The 20,824-nt window shown below is 42.3% G+C and overlaps 1 protein-coding gene across 2 annotated transcripts in view; it reads right to left on the reverse strand.

Moving 5' to 3' along the window:
• INTS9 (integrator complex subunit 9) overlaps positions 1 to 20,824 on the reverse strand; it is a 78,661-nt gene that overhangs the window by 48,781 nt on the left and 9,056 nt on the right. For both annotated transcript variants that reach the window (XM_076332554.1, XM_076332555.1), the window contains exons 3-8: positions 20,408 to 20,468; positions 15,760 to 15,822; positions 12,199 to 12,338; positions 10,480 to 10,566; positions 5,794 to 5,914; positions 3,604 to 3,738 (exon numbers count right to left, since the gene is read on the reverse strand). In XM_076332554.1, the coding sequence (XP_076188669.1) occupies positions 3,604 to 3,738; positions 5,794 to 5,914; positions 10,480 to 10,566; positions 12,199 to 12,338; positions 15,760 to 15,822; positions 20,408 to 20,468 (607 nt within the window). The remainder of the gene's footprint in view (positions 1 to 3,603; positions 3,739 to 5,793; positions 5,915 to 10,479; positions 10,567 to 12,198; positions 12,339 to 15,759; positions 15,823 to 20,407; positions 20,469 to 20,824) is intronic.

Raw genomic sequence — 20,824 nt, forward strand, 5'->3', positions numbered from 1 at the left:
GGAAATAGTGTGGCAACTTGGCCACTGGCAGGCAGTCTCATGTTAACGCAAATGCTGCCTCTGCCTCGACTATGCATAAAGGCTCACACTGTTTTCACTGAGGTCAATCGTTTGACATGTTTTATACTGGCATTTTATTAAAGCAGAATGAAAATGCATACCCACTTCTCTCCATTAGCAAACACAGAGTAGATATTCAGAAATTATACTTAAGCATGACCTGATACTAAATATATATTCTTGATACTCAAAATTTAGCATAATTCAATCTTGAAAAGGCAAAATCCACTTCTCTCTCTGCAGATGCAGTACAGCTATGGTGAAAAGTTAACTTTTAGCCTTGCTCTGTGCTGGGATGCACTTCCCACAGCTACTGTTCAAGCAAAGGTGGGCAACTGAAGCCAGCTGCATTGTATTTTATGGTTACTTACTCTCAATAGACCCTCTTCAGTCTCACCAACCAGGAAAGACTTCTACCAGGAGAGACTGATGAAGAGGTTTCCTCTACTGAACTTAGAAGATCACTGTACAGTTAATTCCCTTGCTCACAGTCCCTTAGTGCCATTCTTAAATAGCTGAGAAAGACCTTGCTCTGTTAAACATGCAAGGGAATTTCATATCAACTTTGACAGAAGTTTACGCTGTGCACCACCTTGTAGGACCAGACCTGTTACGTGAGATTTATTGCAATCTTTGACTCTCCATGGCATGTCCGTGAAAATGAAATGCCAATAATGCAATAAAAAACAATACGGAATCTGCCTGTGATAATGTACATAATGATTATGCCATATTAGATAGGCGTAATTTCAGCTGCTATTGCACTGAGGGCTTGCATCGATTTTTGTGGGTTAATGTAAAGAATATGTCTTAAAAGGCTTTTAGCGACATGTCTGAACCTGTGCTGTCAACTCCTGTTCTCCACTTCAGTGGCAACGGTGTCAATTCTAGCCTCAGTAGAGGGTGAGGCAAAATTTTCAATAGAAACCATCTGCCAGAAGACAGAAGTAAAGGGAACAATTAATGGTGCCAGACCAAACTCTCAAACAAACCCTTTAAAGCTCTTCAGTTATTTTCAGCAGCTATGAATACAGTCTTGCTGAACCCTTCACTGGCACTTCCTACAGACCCGCTGAGGATTTCACAAGATATTCCTGCTGCTGCATCCAAGATCAGCCCAACAGCCAGCATTCACTGCACCCAGTTCCAGCTAATCTGTACATCCTGGGCCATGTCTAAGCTAACTGCTTCATTTTCTATCTGTTGTTAATAGAGGTGGACTGATTATTACAGATCTACCATAACTCTCTGCTGATTATAGATGTAACCTAGTTGCAACTTAAAATTTCAAGAAAACTTTAAGCCATAATTTATACCAAAGAAGCAATCCCACTCTCTTCCCAAGACTGCTAATTCCCACCCGTGCTGCCATCTCCACTATGTCAGCACTTAAATCCCAGTGCTGGCAGAAGGGAGAAGAAGGGAAGGATTGGGTGGGGGCCCAGTTTTGGTTAGGCGAGATGAACCTTATCCTGTTTGCAGCTGGAGATAAGGAAATGCTTTCCAGGCTATTACTGTGTATATTAGACAAGATGTAAGAGGAAGAAGCATTTTTTCCATTTGTATGCCCAAATAATCTGTGCCTTGTCACCATAAAAAAAATGGCTGATGAGAGCCTGGTCAACTGATGCCCATTTTTAGTAACTACAGAGGGAGTTCCAGAAGACTGGAAAAGTGCTAAGGTTTTACTATTATTCAAAAAGCTCTGGATATGTTTTTACATAAACATATGCTGATTAACTGGATATCATTTTTAAAACAAAACACAGTGACTGTTTTCAAACACTGTTAAAAGATGGGAATTTCATTATGACGGCTCACCATGATTCTATGGAGAAACAGGTCAGACAAACAACTTTTTGCTCCCTGTGGAAAAACTGCTGATTTGTTGAACACAATTTTGACTCTGTGCCACTCAAGGTATTGTTATCATTACATATTGTCTGTCAAACATCAAATAAATGAAGAGCTGGTTGGCAGTTCACCACTAGTCATTACAGAATCACCATACTGTAGGAGCTTGTACTGGTGTTCACAGGGGATTAACACTAGGACAAAAACTATCCATTGTCTTCAACAACCATCTGGAAGCAAATATAAGATGACGATGATATCGGATATGCAAATGATATCTGGTAACATTTGTGATGTGGTAAATAACAAGGAAAGGGCAAACCGAATGCAATTTCAACTATCTCATAAGCTATTCCTTCAAACTATGTGCTAGTATAAATGCAAAGTGCAATGGACTGTGTGCTAAAAAATGAGGCGCTCGGAGAGCACGTGGGACAAACAACACTGTCAGCAGAGTGAATAGTCCAGGTTTCATCTCTTGTTAGCAAACAGAGTAGGTCCCTAGGGTGCCAGGTAACTGTTACCACTTCTGCAGGTTGCAGTGAGTGATGCAGATCAGCTGCCCATGGGCTGTCCTCTTACCAGGCAGTTCATTCACACACCATTCCCTGCCACAGGGAGGTAATTTCCTTAAAAACAGGGACTTTACCAGAAGTTTCCAGAGAAATGTTCACCTTTGGAAAAATGATGAAGCATGGCCAGTCTAACCTGATAAACTGAACCACCATTTCATGTAAATGAAGAGAAAACACTCTCAGTTACCAAACTACTTCTTACAGTGCAAAGTTTCTTCTCACAGAAATATTCCATTCATATATTGTCAAATACTGCTGCTGCTCCTTCACTAGGAGGTGACGAAAGAGCACAACCTGGGCCAGTGTAAGGCTGATGAGAAAAAGGGATTTAGAGACTCTAATACATTACATGTACAGCCATACTATTAAGGACAGTTTATCTGTTGTAGTCGTTCAGCTCCTGAAATCAAGCTTTTAAATGAAGGATGCTTAGAAGCAAAGCTCTTTAGAAGATACTCACCTTGGGGGAAATTACTTACTGATCATGAACCTGACACATTTTCTAAATTATTTTAAAATACCTCCTGCTAATATTGCTTTTAACCATTTTGACAACTTCTGAAGCACACAGTACTGCAAACTTCAAGCCATTCTTCGCACTAAGAATTTATGGATCTAAAGAGAATTAATTTACTGGAAATTACATCTACAGCACTATAAAGACTTTGCCCTTAGCAGAGCAGGGTGGAAAAGTTGGCAGCCAGTTAGCTATCATTTCTTCCAAGGAAGGATGTTTCAGAAGTGATATAGAAGCAGTCTGTGAACTGTCTGTAAAGACTCCTCAGTGAAATATGGATTTTAAAAAAAGTCACTAATGCTCTATTGTTTAACTCTGTTGAAAATTTCCTATTTAAGGTGAAGGAGAATTTCCCAGCTGGTGAGTAAGTTAACATGAAATCATCGATAGCAAAGAATTTTAGTTGTCTTTCCCTAGTAACTATTGATACCTGTCCACTTATCAGGGTGGTATGTCTTCCCAATGCCCATTAAAAGTCTAGCCAATAACTAACAGAGGTCCCTTTGTACAGCTTCCATACTATACCTGATCCCTCTATTTTTTTTTGAGCAAAGACACTTCCCCCTCTAGAAGACTAACAAAAGTCAGGGGCTATACCTGAGGGTGAGTTGTAAGTAGAGAAGATCCTGAAACATAGGAAACCTTTTCGTAGTGCGACTGGATAATCCAATTGGAACTTCCAAGAGCGTAGCCTGAGCTGAGAGGGGTGACCTGCACAGCACCAAACAGCTCCTGAAACACACAGTAAGCAACATTAACTTGAGCAAGCCCCCCGAGAGAAGTCAGAACAGGTCATTTTATCATCAGTGATATCAATTTTAGAAGTAGTTCTGCTATTCAAAGCCTTTATGAAGCTAGTTTCCCGAGCTTTATATGTCTGCTGTTTTTATTTACCAATGCCTAACAGGATACACACTCTGAGAAAATTTTTTCCTGAGGTAAGGCCTTCATAAAGTCTCTCTTCCATGTGAATTCTATGGCATCTGACTGAGTTCACACTGAACCATAACTCTAAATGGAGGAATCAACCGGGGTTTTGATCCTCTGCCTGCCTTTGCTGTATTGAAGAAGCTTGTAGGAGCTTTACACCTTTGAACACTCTATACTCCCTTAGTCAAATTTTATTGATATTGGCCAGCAGGAGAGAAGGAAGGAGAAGTAGTTCTGTACTGATATAAAACTCTGTTTGGGTTACACATTTTGCCACGGAAAACATAACTTCAGACCCACTCACTTTCTAGCCTTATTTCTTTTTAAATGCTATCTACTGGTGATTTAGAAACAACACCCTGCAAACTCAAGCCAAATTTCCGTTTCAGCTCTGAGCATAAGCAACCTGACAGCTGTGTCCTTTCCAGGTGTCATTAGAAAGCGTATTGCTTTATCTGTACACAGTAATGTATTATACTTGTTTTGAGAAAGGAAAATAAGCCTCCATGTATACCTCACTAATGTGATCTACTTTCTGGTTACTGAATAATAGAACAAGCATCTGATTCATGCAATACTAATGATTTTTCTAGTATCTTAGTACATATTTGCATGCCTTGCAAAAGAAAACAGGGTCTCCATTCCTCAGAGTGTGTAAACCAAGGCTCTAGATTCTGCTGATATGCAGACATGTAAAGTGGACAACAAACCATTCTTGATGCTGTCCTGTTTTGGGTTAACTGGCTGATTAGGGTCTGATTATTTTAAAAGTTTGCTTTGGGAAGAGATAAAATATGCTCTAGAAATTTCTCTTTTTTCCCCGGTAACTAAAAAAGAACGATTGGCTCAGATGCACAGATCTAAAATTAGGCGAGATGCACCCATACTGGATGGATAGTGGAAACCGAACAGTAACCACCCATGGATACTGAGGAAGTCCAAATGCCCTCAACCTGTCCAGTTGCTAGACAAAGCTGCAGCTGTTACTTATGTCAGCAGCCATGTTAGTGGTGGCTTGGGGTCTTTTTTCACCAGCTGCAATGCAGCACCACACAAACCCAAATCCACCAAGTTTAGTACACAGCACCACTGGTTACTGTTTCAAACTGTCTTACACATAAATAGTAGTCTCCAAACTTCAGTGGCCCATTGCTTAAGAAAAGGGAGCAAATAAAAAGCTTTGGGTACACAACTTACTTTAACCCATCTTTTGATTTCTTAGGGCCCTGAGCAGCACTAGCGGGTATCGTGGCCCACATGCTGCCTACAAGCTAAAAGGGAACAGTGCATCTGCAGACTACTGAATTGTTGGTTCAGTTCATTCTAGAAACTGCACTGGATTATAGTCAACGGCATTATAGACAACAAATGTTAGCTGGGAACCCTGGGAAAGGAGTTTTTGAAGTTCAAGTCAAACCATTACGTTTTGTTTACAATCCCTAATTTGCTGTATAAAAGAAAGTGGAGGTTAAAGCACTCAAGATTCCCAGAAGTGAGATATGGTAACTCAGAAGGGGATGTGGCTTACAAGCAGAGAGGATACATTCATTTGGTACATCCTCCCAGCTCTCAGTGGGCCAGCCATCATCTCCAAATTTGAAGGTACGCTGCCTTAAAATTGGCCTCCCCGAGGAAGAGGAGAAACAAATGGATACTCCCTGATTTCACCAAACGAGAACCCTTCCTGGGAGGCAGACTGACAGACATTCAATATAATCTTGTCTTGCTTTCCTAGGCTAGGGTAACTAGATCTTACACAGGATCTAGAGGGAAAGTAGAAAAGGAAGGGCATTTACAGAGAAAAGCTGGGAAACAAGTTGTTACTGTTGACCTGAGGATAGCTTTACAGGTACTCACAATTTTCTGAGAATACCCCACCAGCTGGATCTTACTGAGTGCAGCATTCACTTCTGGCATGGTGTAGCACTTCCTCCACATAGACACCTCCACCGCATCCTTCAGAGGGGCGGGCAGCAATCTGCAAAGATCAACGGGGTGTGGGCATTTTCGGAACTTCCTGATGGACCACCAGCTTTTATTCCCATTTATGTTCTCCAGATCTTAGATCTCCTCTTTTTTCTTTTTATTTTAAATATGCCTGATACTTCAAAGTGACGAGCAAGACTTTCTGCCTGTTGAGGAGCAGAACCACGCTGCCCATTTTGCCTCACCCCAAGGACTGCTCTCCTTCAGCTCTCTTTGTTGCTGTTCCTATTCAGCCCTTTCATCAAAGACGTAGCTGTGATGAAGGCTTTATAGCAACTCCTGTGGCATTTTCACCACTGATGAAAGATGTTGGCTGATCTGACGTGTCAACATGAAATGCACCACTAGCATTGGTAGAGATGACTGGGATCTTGGATCAGTGTCTCTTTTGCATATCGTAAGAATCTGAAAACAAAAGTAAGCCACAATCTGGTGATTAAAATACAGGTACCAGACCATGAACAAAGGCTGGCTCTGCTCTCATTTTTGTCACTGGTCTCTTACAAGAGCACGTGCCCCTGCACCTCAGCTTCTTTGCCTTCAACCCAGATACCCCACTTGCCTTCAGAGTGTACTGGCAAGTATACATTAGCTGACACTGCAGAGCTCTTTGAAATCCCCTACACGGAAGTATTTAAGACGTTTTACACCAAAGTAAAATCCATCCATTCTGCTCTTCACAGACGTTGCAAGTTAGCTGGACAGCGTTGTCAAGGGAAGAAGTGAACTGTAATGTCACAGGCTGTAAGAGAGATGGCTAACTTCTGGGAAATAAATCTTCCTTAGCAACATGAACTGAGGCAGGAAGCAGCACAGCTGCCAAATGCGTAAGAAGAATAGGATTTTTTTTTTGTATATTAAACCAATGCTAAATCAAAGGCTAATTCAAACCAATTTCCAAAGATTTATGGAAATTGGTCAAGTTTCTTTGATCAATTTGTTCAAAGGGATTTAATTTATTGTTATATCTACTAGGTCAGTGAACTCCTCCATAATTTAAGATACCAAAGAAAGGCTTAAGGCCAGCTATTGCCAAGACCGCTGTACAGGTCTAGTGCCATAACTGTAATTCCAGCACATGCTGGCTGAAAGCATACTGCGCTTAAGGAAACAAACAAAGCGTTCAAAGTCTTTTTTGGGAAGTCATAAGCAACAAAAAGCCAAACAACGTGGATAGTTGTCCACCACTGCACTGAAACAAATTGCCTGTAAAAGCCTTTAACCTACCATAAGAAGCATTTAGTGTTGGATGCTTTCAGGAGCTTCTCTTCTGGGAAGAGGAGAATATATCTCCAGGTAATGGAGAAAAGTGGGGAATTGTCCTTGGTGACTGAAGTAAGTTTCTATTAGCCTTGACTCTGTGGCTACACTGTAAATATACTCTGATCCCTCACAGAGACCTGTGGCACCAGTCTCCAGTGGTTTCATTCTTTGCTGAGTGGCACACAGAGACAATGAGGACTGCTGGTTCCTCAGATGTGCCCCTACTGATATTCAACCTGTCACCCATGCTTTTAAAATTTGTACAGAAAGTTACTAGAGGATATTTTAAAGTCTGGAGTGAATCTACTAACACTATGGCAACATCCTATTATGGATCACCTCATAACAACCAGATGTATGTGGGCAGATGCCGGGACAGCCAACCTACAGCCACAAAGAGGAAGGTATTGCAAAGCAGCATGGTCCAGTGGTTAGTATACAAAATCTATGCTTAAGAAACTCAGAGGCTTGTATTCTCAACTGGGCATCTGCACAGAGACAGTCCCTCCTGTTCAGGGCAAATGGTAACATTTAGTATATGACATAAGATGTTCTCGTTTGAAGGGAGAGGAGGATGGCAGTCCCGAACTAGATCAGAATGCTGGCCTCTCTTGTCCACTACTCTGTCTCAGGAAAGAGCCTGTTTATAGAAAGATATAAGAAACCATCAAACAGGTAGTCGACAAAGTGCCTTTCATAAGGCAAACTTCCTCTTTAGCCCCCTGAATCCTAATCAGTGTGAAAGATACCCTGGTTGAGCATCTGTAGAGCTTCCGTGAGATTGTTCATTTAAAATAAAAACCAATGGTAATAAAACTTGCTAAGCAATTAGTTCATACTGGATCTGATAATGGAAAAACGTAAGCCACTATAATGAACTTATTATATTTTATACAGTATTTGCATTTAAAATGCTTCAGTGCTTTATCTAATGAAGATGATAATACTTTGTGGTTTATACTAACTATTCAGAGTAGAACTAGCTGAACTGTAAAGCAGTAACGGTGATTGATCAGCCTGAAAAATTAAAGTTAGACTCAGAAGTAATAAGTATTCTGTTCTAGCAATAGCCAAATATTAAAAAAAAAAATCACCAAGGATCACATTTTCTTAAATAACGGATGTCAGTCCAACCCTGCATGTCCTATTAGCCAGGTGTTAATTTGTGGATCAGTAGATGTTTGCTCACATGCTATAATAATCAGTTCCATTCACGCTTGCATGACACTTGTCACCAGGAATCTCAAAACACTTTGCAAACATTAATTAAGGCCCTGTGTACCCTCTATGGTAGATAGGAGCTCCATTTTACAGAAGCATAGGGAGCTGAAGGGGGAAACTCAGAGCACAGGTGGGGCACAGTTGGAAAGGGAATTCAGATTTGTGCCCCAGTTCCAGCTCAGATACAACACTGGTCCGTACCAGCCTCAAGGCAGAGTTTATCATACATAGACTTTTGTTACTGAACAGCCGCAGGGCTACTAGTTATGTTTCGCTATCCCCACTAGCATAGCATTTCTTTGCTCTGCCTCTATCTCATATTTGGGCAAGGTGTGCATTTTACTTCTGAAAGTTGAGGGACCTGCCATCTGATCAAGGTTCCCAACAACATACGATATTGTGGCAGTGCTCTGTGCTCTACAGAGGTCTTGTAAGTGGGACAGAAGGGTTGGTCCTGTCTATCCCCAGCGGTGGGCTCTTACACCTTCCTCCTACCTCCATTGGTACCCCATTACAACAGCTACTTGATGTACCAAGGAGGAAGTGTCAATGTTAGGGTACTTCCCAAGCAATACAAGACAGAAAAATGTATTTTAAACACCGCTCCAACAAAAAGACTCTAGCCTTCTATAGCAGTTGAATCAGAACAAAGATCACCTCTGCGTTCGCCTCTGGAATAGTCAACAGCACACAAAGTGCTAGACAGCACTTTTTCTAAAATACGACCACCAGGAAAGTGACAATAAATGAGCGCTAAGATAGATGATCCTCCTTTAAACCATGCATACAAAACACATGCAGTAGTGTGACGAGAATAATGGCTCCAGTCCTCTCTCTCCACATCACTGTGAACTTCAGGAGTGGTTCTGGTCAGGCCAGCAGACTCCAAAATTAAAAAAACCCCACTATTGTGATCAGAGTATACATCAACCAGCACAAAATCCTGATCAACTTCATTGTCTTTAGTTCTGTTTTACATCTGTGTTTTACTTGCCTTCTTCAGAAGAGTGAGAGTTACAGTGCTGAGATAAGATTGTTCCTAAGCTCAACAGGGGAGTACAATATATAGCTAAACATATGTTAATTTGGATTTTTAATTTCTTTGCTTTGTGATATTGGAAAATGTCAAGACTGCTTTTATAATGTATGAGATAATTAATTTTTAGTAAACTTTTAGATCAAGCCACATTAAGAATTAGGAATAGAAAATGGGAGATCAATTAAAAATGCACAAAGTAGCTTTTAAAAATAACTTTCTAATTAACTGGCCTTACCTTTAATATGTGCTAAAAATGAAACTGTCTCCTCCATAGAACATGTTGTGCACCTAAAGTTGTTTTTATTTCCAAAGAAAGCATTATCTGCAATTATAAACTGTATGAATAATTTTTAGATTACATAGGCTTTCAAAATTTTAGATGTAGAAGATCTCAATTTTGAGCACCTTGTTTTTACGTATAGACGAAATAATGGACGTGGAGTTTCCAGCTAACCTTTTTTATTCAAATTTCAATTTGTTTCTAAGCTTTGAAAGAAAGCAAAAAAACCCCTCTGTCGTCCAAGTGTAAAAGAGGCTGCAGCCCTGGGAAGAAAGGTAGCACTGCTCTATGGTTGGCCACCAGCGGCTTCCAACAGTTGTGTCTTGACTTTGTTAGCATTTCAGCAAACATGAATGTAAATACAATTCTAAATTAAAATTATTCCAATACAATATAATTAAGTTTAAATAGCTTGCTAATTTCAACAACTTTTTATGATGTTAATATAAAAATCTGCTGGTTTTATCTACCATCATGGAGCTAAACTATGTGAGGGGAGATCAGGGGAGACTTTTGTGTTATCAAGTCTTCCTCCAAGAATCAAACTTGTGTGGTTGTTTGGAAGACCAACAATGTGCAAACGATTAAAGAAAGAACCAACCCAAGGAGTCACAGTGCAAACCTCTCAGACTTTTTTTTCTGCTTAATGGTATTAGCAATCTCAAATGGTGGCAGCTGACCCATCGTTACAGTGAATTCGAAACGTTGGTTAGTTTTTAGGACAGTCACCCTTTCCTGGTGGCTTGCTCCTTACCTCTGTACCTCCTTGTTCTTCCACATGGAGGCAGACTGAGCCTTTGGCACACGTTCAATGGAATTCACCAATTCTTCCATGAGAAGTCTGAAAAGACAGCATAACTAAATTAGTATTGCAGCCTTTCACGCAGGAGGGAACTTTGTCCCAAATGTTTCCAGAATGTCACACAAACTGTAACACTATTAGGCAGTTTTAAAGAGGGGTTCTTCCCGCAGAGGCATCGCAGCAATTACCCCTCACCAATACTACCCCCATTTCCCCACTGAGTGCGTCAAGCTCAAGTTAGCCCAATTCTGTCTGCCTAGTTGTGACAGCAGAGGATCTGGCCCACTGGGTTATGTGTTATTTGGAAAGTGGCAGGACAAGAGGAACTCCCAAATCTCTCTCCTGCTGCGCAAGATGATTTCTTCATTACTGACTGCTTGTTATATGGAACGAGACAAAATATACGAAGAAAACTGATTAGTTGATGCCTGTTTATCACTTGGAGAAGCCAAGCACATTGTCAGAGTGAACTCTCCTCATCTACAAATGCACAATACAGCATTTGAGACAGAAAAATATGTCAGGCATTAAAAATTAGCACTGTAGATTTCACTGCCCAAACTAAACAGCATTTGTAATTGTATGCATGCTTCCCCTTGAAGGTAGGAAGTGACAGATTTAACTGCAGAAGAATGGCATCTGGAATTACTTGGAGTGGGGAGAACCACACCAGTATACTCTCCAACAAGACTATGCTTGTTATCTTCAGCTATGGGCCAGCAATACCCCGGAGGTCTACTGCTAGTTCATATTTACACAATTCCTTTCTCCTACAAGGGCCTTCAGTTTCTGTTTGTTTTTACACAAAGGGAGAATTACTCTGGCGTGGAAAGTTTGTATAGGACCTTTACTAGACAAAGATTCCTGCCCTAAAGTGCTTACAGAGTAGTTCAGATACCATGGCCTAATCTGGTTTCTAATTATTGAACATGGCAGCTGTTCTGCATGAGAGATGCACATAGCACAAGTCCAGTTAGACTTCACAGAGGGCCAAACCTGCAGCCTTTGGTATTGACTTATCCAATCAACAGACAACTTCGTAAGAAAAGACTACCAAATTTGATGACCGAGTATTAAGTTTTTGACTGCATTGTCAGGTCTTACATTTTCTTCTTCAGTCTCATATTTCTGCTGTTTTTCTTAGTGCTTCTCTTTGGAGTTCAGAGCTTATGTATCTCAACCGTCATTTGAGATGAAGCCAGCTTAAATTCCCTTCCATGGTGTGGAGGAAAGTGTGATTATATAAATTTCAAATGCTGAAAAACTACAAGGCAATAATCTTAAAGTAATCTATTGTTGAAAAGACTGGTGATTCCTCTTTTGTTTAAGGGGAGCAGAGAGGAACAGGAGAGATCTTTGATTCATGGTTTTTGAAGGTTTGGAGTTGGCTGTACGGTAATTGCTGCTCAAGTCCACTCAAGATCTACTATCCCACATCTACTGCCTGGACTCAACACAAAGCACCTGCTGTAAATGTTGAAGACAGATGGTTCCAGAGGTTGGGAAACATTGAGTTAACACATTTGCAGCACTAAGGACTTGGCTGGCGTTCAGCTGCTGCCTAAGAGCCTCTTCGGAACATTAGACACCACTCCTCTACCCATATTGTCCTTTACACTTTTTCTTTAGCAGTGATGAAAGAGAAGTAGAGAATATTAAGGGGTTTTTTACCTGCCAATTTGAACAGTGGGCTCAGTGGCATACACTGTTCCAGTGAATCCTGTGTACTCTGTGATATAGGGCAATGCCATCATGCAGTGATAGTTTGAGATCAAGATTACATCTACCGTGGAGAGGTCAAGCAGCTCAGTCTGAAAACAGAGGAAAGAGATAAGCAACATGTAACCCTTTCATGCAGTTTAAGCAATGGCAGAAAAACCTCCTGTTCTTTTTTTTTTTTTAAACTTTATATTGCAGGAATGTAACCGGTTTATAAAAAAAATGGGGGGGGCATGTCTCAGCTGTGGCAAAGATGTTTTGCTGTGGCAAAAATGTTTCCTTTGAATTAACAAGATTTAAAAAGCCCCCTAAAATTATTCCCTTCTCAAATCTGAAAAGGAAACCATATCCTGGGTTTGTCTGTCTTTCATGTAATGAAATGGCTGCCGTTAAGAGAGGCATGATGATTACACTTTTATCAAAGAACTGATGTGTGTGCTTCCTTCGGAAGGAACACTGCGCAGACACCAAAACTTCTGCAGTAGTGAATTAGCAGGGTGTCTCATATTTTTTATGTGGCACATGGTACTGTACCCCAGGAGAGTGAGAGAGATGAAAGTAGGTTGTATTTATTCATATGCTTAAAATAATTCTCGTATTTTCCCAAACTAAATGCTTGGCATCTTTATCATTCACATTTTCTACAGCAGGAGATTAAGCTCATTCATAGGATACAACAAAACAGACGGGTGGGTCCAATTTGTTTTGATGTGACAGTTAAGACAGCAGTTCAGAGAGCGAAAGAAGATTTCACACATTGTTAAAGGAATTTTAATTAGAAATATTTACTGGTAATGCTATAACACAAATGGTGTCAAGTCAGAAATTTACAAGATATATGACCTCTAACTCAGTTATTATACAGCAGCTAATGGAATTCAACACTCATCAAGCACATATTATCTGATTACAAGGCTTGGTCCAGCAATTTGAATAAAAAAGGCAAGAAAGTAGGTCACTCGGCTTTTCAGAGGGCTGACACAGTGCTCTGGTGACAAGCTGCTTAACTCACAGCTAAGCGTTCATGGTTTCAAACCATGATCACAGCTGATGTGGGAGACATGATCTCCAAGCTGAGTACAGTAGGTGAAACACCATCCTCAAATCCTCCTTCATGACAGGGCACCCTTTTATCTTAATAAGCTTGCCAGGCAGAAATACACTCACTACATGGTATCACAGAGTCTGCTGATGCCTCCTCCTACCACACTGGCCCTTCATGGCTTGGTTTTCAGCCGTGTCCAGACCATACAGAGCAAATGGGGAGTCACTCAGCCCTGAGCTGAATCCCAGCCCAGCGAGCCATCAGGAGGATACAGACTACCACTTTCCAAGCTTAAGCGTCCTGCATCTCAGCATCCTAGAAACATTTACTAACAGGACGAAAAGGGTGTCAAAACCAAAACAAAGTAAAATCTTCCCTGGGACTTGCGGCAATCCCACTAAAAGTGCCTATGAACTGAAGAGGTTTAAAAATGTTTCCTGAATGTGCAGCAAGAGACACCAGAAGGTTGCCAAGCAAAGAGAGGGCTGCACCCTGCACTCTGACATGTGGAAGTGTACTCTGCTGCTGAGACAGCCTCTTATCACCTTGTGGCTTCTGGATTACATTCAAAACTTGGCTTTCTTTGACAATGGTGTTCCTGGAAGTGATACTGTGATTCTCAAACTAACTGCTTTTGCAGACAAGTTTCTTCAAAAGAAGTGGTGTGGAAGGAGACAAAGAAGAAGACAAAGCCTCTTTCACAGAAGCTCCTTCTTACACTGTGCTGCCAAACATTTCTACTCTGCTGATGCATTTGGCTGGCCGAGATATCTGAACTCTCCTCCAGACAGGGGAGCCTGTGACGCTAGAGATGCAAGCTGTGAATCACTAGCAGATCTGTTCCTCATGCTTGCGGAGAAGACTTGGCTTCTCTTGGGAACTTTAGGAACCGAAGCATTTGAGAGGCCATTTGTAAAGTCCCTACAAATGGTGACATGTGCAGCTGGTTGCTATCTTCTAGTTGTAACATGGACTGCTGGGAAACAGTTACATTCAGTGATGACACTGGTATAATGAAGCAGCAACTCCCCATCAGTCATACTTAGAGCTACACATGTAGGTGTTTTCCAGCCCAACAAAGTAACCAGAAAGCCTAGCTGAAGCACCCTGAACCCCAGCAGATTATCATTCCTGTGCATGGCCTCAATTTCAAAGGGAATCCAGAACATAAACTCCGTTCTTCCCAAGATCTGGGACATAATGGCACTTTCTAGGCATATAAATGCTTCCTACATCTCTCCCTTCCACAGGACAGTAACCAGAAAGCACACAAGAACCCAGAATTATTAGGTTGGGGGGTTTTTTTTGTGATTGGATTATATCCATTCCTGTTGGGAAAAACAAGCAATTGCACACAGATCTGTTGATATCACTTGCCAAAACTAGTACCAGAGCTGCCAACTTGCTTTGAAGAATCAAGATGACAAGAGTCAGAAGCTGCATGAGGCGAGTTTCATGGAATCAACAGACAGAAACAACACTATTGCCAGAACCCCAGCAAGCTGACAACAACCCTCCAGGAGTGTTTCGTACCTGCTGTCAACAAGGTCAGGCAGAAAGGAAAAAAAAAAAATCCCTGCCCAAAAGCAATCGCCTCTGTCTTTGAAAGACAGAGAAGATATCCCAACGTGAAATGAAAGAGCTGATGTTATCACAGCCCGAACACAGCTGAGGAAAGAGGATACTATTCCCAGACTATTCCCCATCATTTACCCCCACCACTCGCTGCTCAGCTTTTTACTCTTTCAGCTCTCCTGTATACACCGTTAATCTGATCAGTCAGGTAAACCCAGTTAATTCAAACATGTTCAATAGTCTTGCTTTCCTTTTTTTTTTTAAACCCAGATATTCTTGAAAAAAACAGCTTGAGAAGCAGCTACTTGCAGTTATGTCAGTGGATGCGAAGGTACAGTTCTTCCCTCAAAGAGGCAGTAATAAATAGCTAAGAAGGCAGCAAAACTTTTTAACCTAAATTTGCTGCCGGCAGAACAGCATGTCTGACTGCAGCCCAGCAGAATCAAACAGTGGCTTAACCACACGGTCGGCTCCCCAGGGGAGCTCCACTAGGCGGGTCATGCATCTGTGGTTAGAGACAAGCAGCTTTCCTTGTCTTCATTCACTGCCCTTATCTAGATCAGCACATGTATCCTGTCATAATCGAGTTCAGCTCAGTCATATTGTCTTTGGAAGGCCCATAAAAAGGGACAGTTAAGTCTTATTCTTCTGTAAGATATCGATCTGCTCAAGGAGACCTTCCAGATCTCCCAAAACCATTGTTGAAAAGGGCTGTTTCCACCCTTTTTCCAGTGTCATAGATACTAGAGGCACCTTAACAACACAGAGGTTTTAGTAGTATTATTTACTGAGTAGTAATAAATTAGCATGAATCTGATAATAATTATTTAGCAAGTTTCTCCCACATGATTGAATGGAGTCAGATTTTTCAATAAAGCTTTGAATAAACTCACCTCTGGTAAGCAGAACTCGGGCACAGAGTCTACAAACACATGGCCAGAGCACTCCTTTAGTTCCTGTGAGAAAAGCACATCAACAGAGAAGACACAAAAATACAACACAATGTTACTCCCATGCAGCAGCTTTTGCACTTTCAAAATCTTTCTTTATCACCAGTAATTTCCAGCCCACCACTACACTACATTTACCACCCTTCTAGATACAATTTGCTGTAAGCAGATCTGCTGAAATTGCTTTCATGCAAGATGAGGCTGCTTGGTACTTCAAGGGATCAGATCCTCATTTGGAGGAACAGAAACAGCACTCTGGCAGGTAAGGAGAGAGGCTCTGGTAACCACTGGCTGGTTTTGCTGGGGCCATGAAGGAGGTGCTGTCCTATGAAGCTGCATTTTCGCTGCTCTTCCAACTGCAGATGTGTTGGCCGGGAAATCTGTAACAATGCAAGTTGACTTTGTCTATCAGAATCAAAAGTAAAGTATGAACTGAAAAGTGCGTCATGAAGACCACTCTTCTTGGAACTGCTGCTCTCCTGACCTGGAAGGCGTGCACAGCACCTTTATAGTGGCCTGGCTATCTTACAAGTTTGGAATTTAGTTTTGGTTCCCAAAAACATCAAACCTTTTCTGTCTCATTAGGAGCAGAATATAATTTTTAGGCCCTGTCTCAGAGCATTTGATGAAACATCTTTTTGGGATCTAAGCTCCATGTGGCACTTTTTGTTAGATTTATCTCTACTGGATCTCTAGTCCTCTATTTTCTTCCTCTTTTTTCAGGGCTGACATCAGAAATCTTTGTCACATGAGAAGTCACATTCTTCAGGATTATGTATGGAACAAAAATATTCCCAACTCTAGTCCCGACCCACCTCACAGGCTACCTATCACCCCTCTGCCTTCTCTCGCGGATGCTTCTCTTGCTTGTCCCAAAGTGAGCGGTCTCAGCCAGCTTCAGACTGACAGAATTAAAGATTGAATCCAATTCTTAATAATTACAGTGCACCTGCCAACTAATAACGAATGAGCAATTACATCTAGTGGCAGAAGTCTCCTAACCTCATCTCAAGGGAGTTCAAAATGATTAAAACTAGATCGCAGCAAATTTCAATGCCTCTCCAGGACTTAAGTTTTATAACTGTCATCCAGAGAGTGCTATAACAGGAATGTCCACCCGACATGATAAAACATCCCCCTCTGACTCCTTCCCTTGCCTTTTTCCAGCATGGGTCAAAGAATTTACCATTCCAAGCAGTTACAATGGTCAAGGTGAAGGTAAGAGATGCTGCCTTTGAATTTTTAACACATGATTTCCATTGACGCTGTGTGAGTTTGAAGATTTCTCCTGAGCACACACTGCAGCAGCAGTACCACAGAAATGTAAATACATCACACATAAAAATATACTGACGGCCTATCCGTTCTTTGGACAGAACGGAGCCCAAAGCTCTGAGACCAAGGCTGGGGTTCAGGAGAAACAAATACCAGGGAATTCAAACTGGCTAACTCCATTCCTGTCGCTGAGCCTCTGTAGCTCTGCGATTGCCAGTTAGCATGTGCTCTGAATAGAGCTGTTACTATTTTACTAACAGAAATGCTGCCTATACAGTTTCTTTTGTCTCCAATGAGAAGAAAAATCAGGTCTTTAATCTATGATCTTCAGCTCCCTTGCCTGTAAAAATCAGATCAATCCATTTTGTCCACCTCAATGTCCCCTACAAAAGCAACTATTATTACTGTTTTCTTTTAATGTTCACATAGTCAGAGAACAGTCTGTTAAAACAGTATTTTCTCTACTGATACCTATTGCTGCACACATTTAAAATGTATCTGCCTATTTTACTAACATCTGACATATTTTTGTGTTCATTGTTCCCCTATGGCAGATCAAGCTGGATGCTGCAGTGCCCAGTTTTGGCTGAAGCCCCAGATAAATTCTGCCTACAAAACTAATGTAATGAAAAGAGGGGGAAAAAGACAAATTTTGCGTCTCTCACATAGCTGAGTAAGTCCTGTGTCTTAGGATTAGGAGGCTGGAGATAATATCCTTCCTGCTATGTCCAGCAGCAGAACACATGCTGATGGCAGAGTACCATGGGACAAAGCCCTGGAGGGAAGAGGGGCCCAAGAAAGCTGGGTAATATTCACGGATCACCTCCTCCAAGCTCAGGAGGTGATGCATCCTTGGATGCATCCCAACAAAGAGGAAGTCAGGCAAAAACGCCAGGAGGCCTGCATGGATGAACAAGGAGCTCCTGGACAAACTCAAACACAAAAAGGAAGCCTACAGAGGGTGGAAGCAAGAACAGGTAGCCTGGGAGGAATACAGAGAAATTTTCCAAGCAGCCAGGGATCAGGTTAGGAAAGCTAAAGCCCTGATAGAATTAAATCTGGCCAGGGACATCAAGGGCAACAAGAAAAGCTTCTATAGGTACGTCGGGGATAAAAGGAAGACAAGGGAAAATGTGGGCCCTCTCCGGAAGGAAACGGGACACCTGGTTACCCGGGATATGGAGAAGGCGGAGGTACTCAATGACTTTTTTGCCTCAGTCTTCACCGGCAAGTGCTCGAGCCTCACCGCCCAAGCCACAGAAGGCAAAGGCAGGGACTGGGAGAATGAAGAGCCACCCACTGTAGGAGAAGATCAGGTTCAAGACCATCTAAGGAACCTGAAGGTGCACAAGTCCGTGGGACCTGATGAGATGTATCCGTGGGTCCTGAGGGAACTGGCAGATGAAGTTGCTAAGCCACTACCCATCATATTTGAGAAGTCGTGGCAGTCCGGTGAAGTTCTCACTGACTGGAAAAGGGGAAACACAACCCCCATTTTTAAAAAGGAAAAAAAGAAAGACCCAGGGAACTACAGGCCAGTCAGTCTCACCTCTGTGTCCGGCAAGATCATGGAGCAGGTTCTCCTGGAAACTATGCTAAGGCACATGGAGGACAGGGAGGTGATTGGTGACAGCCAACATGGCTTCACTAAGGGCAAATCGTGCCTGACAAATTTGGTGGCCTTCTACAACGGGATTACAGCATTGGTGGATAAGGGAAGAGCAACTGACGTCCTCTACCTGGACTTGTGCAAAGCATTTGACACTGTCCCGCACGACATCCTTGTCTCTAAATTGGAGAGACATGGATTTGACGGATGGACCACTCGGTGGATAAGGAATTGGCCAGATGGTTGTACTCAAAGAGTTGCAGTCAATGGCTCAATGTCCAAGTGGAGAACAGTGACAAGTGGCACTCCTCAGGGGTCGGTATTGGGACCAGCTCTGTTTAACATCTTTGTCGGCGACACGGACAGTGGGATCGAGTGCACCCTCAGCAAGGTTGTCGATGACACCAAGCTGTGTAGTGTGGTCGACAGGCTGGAGGGAAGAGATGCCATCCAGAGGGACCTTCACAGGCTTGAGAGGTGGGCCCATGTGAACCTCATGAAGTTCAACAAGGCCAAGCGCAAGGTCCTGCACCTGGGTTGGGGCAATCCCAAGCACAAATACAGGCTGGGCGGAGAATGGATTGAGAGCAGCCCTGAGGAGAAGGACTTAGGGGTGTTGGTTGATGACAAGCTCAACATGACCCGGCAATGTGCGCTCGCAGCCCAGAATGCCAACTGTATCCTGGGCTGCATCAAAAGAAGCGTGGCCAGCAGGTCGAGGGAGGGGGTTGTCCCCCTCTACTCTGCTCTCGTGAGACCCCACCTGGAGTACGGCATTCAGCTCTGGGGCTCCCAACATAAGAAGGAGAGGGACCTGTTGGCCACAAAGATGATCAGAGGGCTGGAGCACCTCTCCCATGAAGACAGGCTGAGAGAGTTGGGATTGTTCAGCCTGGAGAAGAGATGGCTCCAGGGAGACATTATAGCAGCCTTCCAGTACCTGAAGGGGCCTACAAGAAAGCTAGAGGTGGACTTTTTACAAGGGCATGTAGTGATAGGACAAGGGGTTTAAACTGAAAGAGGGGAGATTTAGATTAGCTATAAGGAAGAAATTCTTCACTATGAAGGTGGTGAGGCACTGGAACAGGTTGCCCAGAGACATTGTGGATGCCCCATCCCTGGAAGTGTTCAAGGCCAGGTTGGATGGGGCTTTGAGCAACCTGGTCTAGTGGAAGGTGTCCCTGCCAATGGCAGGGGTGCTGGAACTAGATGATCTTTAAGGTCCCTTCCAACCCAAACCATTCTATGGTTTCAGAGGCCAAAGACATGCTTTTCCTCTAAAGAGACCTCCCATCGGCAAAGCATTCACTTTCTCATAGTTCTCCTGCCTAAAAAAGGGTACGATACCAACCTCATGTATAAGCATGCTATGAAGCTTCAGTGTCAGAAAAGTGAGACTGTTGAAAAAAAGGCACCCTAAGAAGGCAAAGCACTATTATTTATGGAGCTCCATGAAATAAGAAAATATTCATACTGATGATTTCTGCATTTTAAGAGGATTTTTTAAAAAGCTAGGCTACCTCTGAAGACTAAAAGCCTCAGAGTTGCTATTACCATTTTGTTTCAAAACGTTCTGCTCTACGAGGACATCATGGCTGGTAAGGGTACACATAGAAACCTTTGCGATGAGTCAGCATGGAAGTACTGTTCCTAACCTGTCGGGTAGCTTTTTGCATGGCAAGAAAATTCTAACCATCAGTATAGTACCTTATCCAGAAATGTGCTTCCATCTTTCAAAACCCAACCAGGAAGTTTGGACAGCCTGGGGCTGCAGAAAGAGAAAAAAATTATTGCAATATGAATTATATCATTATCAGTGGCTAAGCATAGACCTTCTATTTGGTGTCATACAGGAAGGGAACACAATTTCTGTCTCAGGGAACTAACAATCTCAATAAAACAGACAGACAGTTTCACTGTGTTTAAGCATTCACTGAAATGACTTTTACAAATCATGATTATGACACTTATAAGTAAAAAGAATAAGAGGACGACACATGCAGGGAGTTTGATTTTAGTCATTTACGGTGAGAATTTCAGAAGGGCTCAGTGCTGCTTACACTGCCCTGTGGTGAAACTGGCTGTATAAACAGAAAAAGGGTTAGGGCAGCAACAAACTCTATG

This window comes from Aptenodytes patagonicus, chromosome 3, assembly GCF_965638725.1.
Source record: "Aptenodytes patagonicus chromosome 3, bAptPat1.pri.cur, whole genome shotgun sequence".
NCBI classification, from domain to species: domain Eukaryota; kingdom Metazoa; phylum Chordata; class Aves; order Sphenisciformes; family Spheniscidae; genus Aptenodytes; species Aptenodytes patagonicus.